Source organism: Arachis ipaensis, chromosome B03 (assembly GCF_000816755.2).
Source record: "Arachis ipaensis cultivar K30076 chromosome B03, Araip1.1, whole genome shotgun sequence".
NCBI classification, from domain to species: domain Eukaryota; kingdom Viridiplantae; phylum Streptophyta; class Magnoliopsida; order Fabales; family Fabaceae; genus Arachis; species Arachis ipaensis.
Window position 1 is genome coordinate 110,973,710 of NC_029787.2, and position 6,076 is coordinate 110,979,785.

The 6,076-nt window shown below is 35.5% G+C and overlaps 1 protein-coding gene across 3 annotated transcripts; it reads right to left on the minus strand.

The window, feature by feature from the left end:
• Positions 313 to 6,076, minus strand: LOC107630901 (DDT domain-containing protein DDB_G0282237). Of its 3 annotated transcripts, none has more exons than XM_016334185.2 (11): positions 6,003 to 6,076; positions 4,810 to 4,941; positions 4,433 to 4,605; positions 3,156 to 3,574; positions 2,940 to 3,021; positions 2,224 to 2,570; positions 1,622 to 2,061; positions 1,329 to 1,482; positions 1,089 to 1,250; positions 909 to 997; positions 313 to 727 (listed from the first exon to the last, which is right to left on the minus strand). In XM_016334185.2, the coding sequence occupies exons 2-11, from the start codon at positions 4,920 to 4,922 to the stop codon at positions 577 to 579; spliced, it is 2,130 nt and encodes a 709-aa protein (XP_016189671.1). In that variant the 5' UTR covers positions 4,923 to 4,941; positions 6,003 to 6,076; the 3' UTR covers positions 313 to 576. The 3 variants fall into 3 exon arrangements, with proteins under 3 accessions (XP_016189671.1, XP_016189670.1, XP_016189669.1); XM_016334184.2 differs by having other exon boundaries at positions 5,925 to 6,070; XM_016334183.2 differs by having other exon boundaries at positions 5,817 to 6,070.

The following is a 6,076-nucleotide window of genomic DNA, read 5'->3' on the forward strand; positions in this document are numbered from 1 at the left end:
CACTTTTACATCTTTAATTTATCCATTATCTTGCATAATACACTTAAGATACCTAAAATACTTTACTTATGGTAGGACGATTTCTCAAATTTTCACTTTTGTATTATTGTTTTTCCTTTGCCTATCAAACTTAGATTCTATATAAGAGCTTATGTTCAAAACGTATTCCTCTAAAACTCCTCTCAACAACTAGCTTCTGATTTAAATCTTCTAAGACGAAATCCAATTTTTTCAGACAAGTACGAAATGCTTGAAAACCACTAGTAAAAATAAAATTAATGAGACAATAATAACCCTCATACATCATCTTAATAAAATCCTTGACCATTAATTTCTATTTTTCGTATATACTAAAAAACTGTGAAGTGCATTCTACATTTTCAAAAAACCATATTAGTTAAAGGCAATCTTGTACCAATCTGACTCTGCTATTATTTAAAAATGGGACATGTACAAAATTTCCGAAACAAGCATGTGCTCGTTCATCTAAAAATGGATAGGAAAAAACTAGTTAATCCCTAAAATATTCTCCACTGAAAGTTGTACTTTTCAACGGTTAGAAAGATGCGCCATCATCTAATCTACTTTCCACTTGTTAACATAATTGAGGAAAGCATTTGCAGGGTTTTGCCTGGGAGGGGCTCGAACTCGAGTGGACCTTCGAAGGACAGACTCATCCGCTGCAATCCTGTGCATCAAATCCTTCGATCTTTTCTGGAGTTCAGAACTGTAAGCCAATAAAAAGAGGAAAAGAATTTCACCAACCAGAGGGGGAAAATGGATAAAATATAGAAACTTCAACTATTACTTAAATCTAACTGCATCAGTAATCATATTTCAGTTCTGCCACAACCAACAAAGATATAACTTAATCATTAGTATACAATGAGAAAGTAAGTCTAACTCACCATACTCTACTATAATATTTTTCCAGTTGATTTCGCAGTGCCCTTTCGCGCTCACCCTTGCAGTTCAGTGAACCCATAAATGCATCAAGCTACCAAGCATGCCGGCAAATGTGTTAGAGAGAGGAATATATATGAAGAAAATGCAAATATAGCAAGCAGCAGGCTATATTTATCTGGTACCTCTTCCTTACTGCTGTAGTATCCCCACTCCTTCGAATCAGAGTTTTCAACAAATATCCTTCCATCACGGCGAAACCACCAATACCTATTATAATTTCTGTCCTTACCTAATGGGCTTCTACGAATAGGCCGTTTCTCCATCTCACGTTCAAAATATTCTTTCTGTATAATGAAAAATTTCAATAAAAGAACAATTCAAAGAAAAGACAACAACAATCTAAGCAAGGAAATAGGAAGCACCCTCTGTTCTTTACTATTCTTCTCTGGTGAATCCTTATCACTCTTAAATTGCTTTGGTAATTCTTTTCCATTTTCTGTTGGTTGTTTCGGCTCTGAATTTGGCTTCTTGGACTTAGGCATGTTCTTTGGAGCAGGATTTGAGTGTTTGATCAAACTGCAAATTGGATTTTTAAACGGGGAAAAGAAGTGAAATGCATAACTATTAACTACAACACAAGGAGAAGATATAAAAATAGGTGACTTGAGTTATGCACAAAGGTAATCAAGAAACTGCACCCAAGATAAAATCTAACCTTCCAATTGTATTGTCTTCGCTAGATGATTCTATCTCTCCATTTCTTTTCTTTCCGATGTGCCCATTCTGTATATCATCATCACTGTTTGATGAGACGTTTTCACTGTTCAGGTGATGTCCATTCACAACTTCATTGCTCTCTATCTCAGCTTTCAACATCTCTTTTTCTTTTCTTCTCTTCCTAGCATCTTCCAGCACTTCTTCCCTCCTAGACACCCCAAGCACATGCCTCTGTTCAATAATCTCACCCAACTTCTCTCTAAAAATTGTCGTTTCAATCACTCGATTGACCAATTCATATAGGATTTCTAATTTAGCATTGATATCTACAAGGCCATAATGTCCCCGTTTTATGGTTGCTTCACATTGCCGCAATTCAGGAACATTGATCATTTCTAGAAAATGGCATAGATATTCTGTCCAGTTAACCATTGTAATCTGGAGAAAAAAGGAATAAGATATTGTCATATCAAAACAATAACAGGATAAGCCAATAATATACCAGAAAGAAGAGGAGAAAGTTTCAATCGATATAAAATATGGACTAATATTTATTGATTATGCTAAAAAAAAAATTATCTATGCAGATGAGATGGTAACCTTGGACTTCGTCCTTCGGTTTTTCACTGCTTCAGTGTATTCACTATCATCTTGTATAAGAACCCGAAAAAGAGCTGCATGTGACTCCACAAGGAGAACAATGTTGCTGTCCTTGTGGCAGATTGCATTTTCAAAATCTTCTAGAGAGTAGGGCAACAAGTGCAACACTTTCCCAAAAGTGGTACAAAAATCCCAAACCATTAAGAGATTTCCTACACAGTTCATGGGGACATTGAAGTCTCTTGATGGAGAAGGGCGATTAGCCAAAACAGGATCATGTGGACTAGGCTTCACTAACAAATCATCAATTGGATATTTGATTCGCTCAACCTTGTGCTGACCATTTTCTGGAAAATATGAGAGAAACCACCTTTCAGATAAAACTAAAATCACAAGGCAGCTTATATTATTTTAAAATAAACAAGAATTAAATGCAGTGAGAGCTGAGTAATGGTGTACAATTTCATCAGGCAATCGAGATTTCTAGACCATGAAAAAAAAATACTAAGATACACGAGCCTCCCTTCTAGTAAACTGCAGCAACACACCACCTTATTCCAACAAATATTAGTATAAGACAACATAGAGAAAAATGACTGAAAGAACTAAAAATAGATCAAAGTAATATTCTATTAAAAATTTTCTTTATTAAACAGAAAAATGAAACATAAAAGGATGAAACATATCAAGGTGCAACAAAAGTTGCTTAAATGTACCTTGCTGCTCTTCAGTAGAACCATCAAATTCTGCCCCATCCAACTTCTTCCTTTTACAGTTTTCAGTTTCATCCAGTGATTCCTAAACGTTAAAAATTTTACATAACTTAATAAATTTATTAAAAAAATATACAAGCCATATATTAGAATCTGTGTCCTGTCTTATCGACCAGAATAGAAAAAGAAACAGAACCATATCTCCCTTCTTATGTCTACCTCAGTTTTTCTTTTCTTGGAGCAGGTTAGAAGTCCATTTTTGAAGCAAACTCTTCCTCTTAACTCCTCGGGTATGTCAGTTGAGATTCCATGATTTTTTGCCACTTCTTCATGTAAAACCCAAGGAGCATTCCTATATGTCGATTCCCGGATAAAAGACTTCAACATATTTCTGCTGAATAATGGTTTCTTTAGTACCAAATCTTTTGCATTGACTTCTGCTTTTTCACCTATATTCTTGTCTTTGTCAAGCCAAGCTACCTCATAATAAAATTTTTCAACTCCTTTTGGGATGACTTTTAATATTCTGCAGGGGTATAATTCATTGTCCTTCTTCCCATGCAGTTCAGCACCCACAAAGAAACGTCCTTCCAATTTTTCAGCAATGAAATCAGCAAGATCCTTCAAAGGGAGCATACCTGCAAAACCAGTAGATCCATAAGCAATCGACCACATGAAAAATAATAAATATTTTATAAGAAAAGCAATATAAATGCAAAATCAAACAGGAATCTACATTTGTCCCACTGCAAGGAAAATATTCAGCATATCAATGTTCATAATTCCAAAGGATTTCCACAAGAAAATCAAAGTCTTGCATACTTGTCCACCAGATGAATTTAGAAACCACTTTCTACAACAAATAGAAAGGACCTCTCACAGTGGGTCAAAACTTCATCAAATGAAGGAATATATGAAAACTGAACTCAATAGATGCATCCATGGACGGGGATCCTCTCAATTGGAATATCCACTAGACCACGTCAAGTATGAATTTCAACATTGATTGACAAAATGGGCCTAGCATGGATCCCTATAAGAGTATCCAATCAATGGCAAAAAATCCACACTCGACATGGTTAAGTGAATTTCTAATTTAGAGGATGCATCCCATGCAAATGCATAGAGTTAGGATCAAATTACACCGGTGTACTTTATTCAAGAAAATACATTTTTCATTAAAAAAAATCATTGAATCTCAAACAGATACTGTAGGATTACAAGTAAACTTTATATTCTAAGCAAAGATGCATTTCACAGTCATCTTACTTTCTGAAGAAGACGCTTATATAATGTATATAAAATTAATCATCTCACTACCATACATATGCACTGATAGAGTTAAATTCAACAAAAAAAAAAAAAAACAATGTCAGAATTGCCCATGCAGGACAAAAGGAAATTATCTATAATATAATATGCCAGAGGAAAAACAGGTATATTGTTGTACATATCAACATATATTCATCTCAGAAGTCAGGAAAGAGTAGTCTTACTGTACTGAATAATCCTTAACACAGAAGCCCTTAATTCTTTTGGAAACTGTTGAACTTTCTCAGAGGCACTTTTTTCTGACACCAAAGCCTCTTCATAAGTCAAGTTGGTTTTTCCAGTTACTTTACACATCCAAATCCTCTGGCGATATAGATTTATACGGTTCAAATAATCGCTACTTAAGGTTAAGGCATACTAGTCATTATCAGCACATTGTTAGCATTGAGTGTCAAACACAAAAGACATATATTATCAATGGACTTCACAAGAATTGGTCCAAAATGCTTATTCACAGAAATTAAATTTAAATTTTAACCATGTTGTTTGAGAGAGGGGGGAAATGGTAGAAAGAAAGAAAGAGGATTACTACAAAGGATACTTATAATCTCGAAATATTTCCTTTGTAAATCGAATTTGATAAACATGCTCGTCTGGCTTCAAGTCCTTAGGTGGATCAGCCAAGGAAAAAGGCTTTCTCCTCAGAAGAGGCATTGAGAAAGAATCTCAGGTCCTGTCAAACAAAGAAAATCACCCAGCTTGAGAATTTGACGGCACATAAATCTTTCACACTCTTGCACAACTTGAACAAGCTAAAGCAACCACAATACATAAGCAACATGAATGCCAATCAAAATCAACCTCAGCATAAAAGTTAATTTTAACTGGCTGAACTCATTCTTTACAAAAACTATAAAAATGTAACCCTTGATTGTAAGAAGAAAAAGAATTGTCTTCTCTTTCTGTCTATTTGGTGTCCATCATCAATCACGGGTGATAGCTTAAGAACAAGCCAAAAGAAAATGTTCAAGGTCAGTTTAGAAGAAAATGTGTAGAAAAATGTCACGTTGAAACTTGTTTTTCAACTACATCGCAATCTCATGCCATTTCGATTCATCTATGTGTCTCCGAATCAGAAACCCTAGACAGCCCCCCCGGAAACAAAAGTGACAAAACAAACGAACCCACAAAGATTTTCACTACAAATTGAAAAAAATAAATAAAATACACACACCCCTTCACGAAGATGCACTGTACAAGCAATGCACCCAACTAATGACCGAGAACAAAGGTTTGGAAAGTCCAATACGTTTGGTTTCAATACCCACAAAAGAAAAACGAATAAATAATACATCTTTACTCATGAAATGCACACTATGCATTGCTCTTCACTGAAAATCAGAGCACTAAGCACCGAGCAGGTTCCCAAGAAGAAAACCCTATTCGGCGGAACCACGTGAAACCCTAGAACGTGCCCTTTTGGGATCTCTGAATAAAGACTCTTGCGTAACAAAAACTACGCATTCCCAGAAGCATATAACGTAACACCGAATGTTCCAAAAGAATAAAAACAAGCAAGAACATAAAAAAGCGCCATCCTCCATTTACCAGGAAAATTGAAATCAGCAGAGAAAGGGAAAATTCAGAAATGGGCAACCACCGAACGGAACTTTGTTCCCGCCAGAATCAAATTGGTAACAGTTGAAAAAAACTTACCAAAAAACGGTCAAAAGTTGCCTAGTGAGAGAGTGTATGTGCGTGAGGAACAGAGTAAGAGGGAGGAGAGGATCTTACAGTGAATGTTGGAGGCGAGAATAATGTGAGGGAGAAGGGGAAAAACGAAAGAGTTTTGGCTCCGATTTCGTATG

Bases quoted from the DNA above. Each gene is read 5' to 3' on its own strand.
- LOC107630901 (XM_016334185.2), bottom strand. From the start codon at position 4,922: ATGCCTCTTCTGAGGAGAAAGCCTTTTTCCTTGGCTGATCCACCTAAG. The intron at 2,062-2,223 runs GTTACCATCTCA...TTTTTTCTCCAG, and splicing joins ACCGAAGGACGAAGTCCAAG to ATTACAATGGTTAACTGGAC. The intron at 1,483-1,621 runs GTTAGATTTTAT...TCCAATTTGCAG, and splicing joins GAAGACAATACAATTGGAAG to TTTGATCAAACACTCAAATC.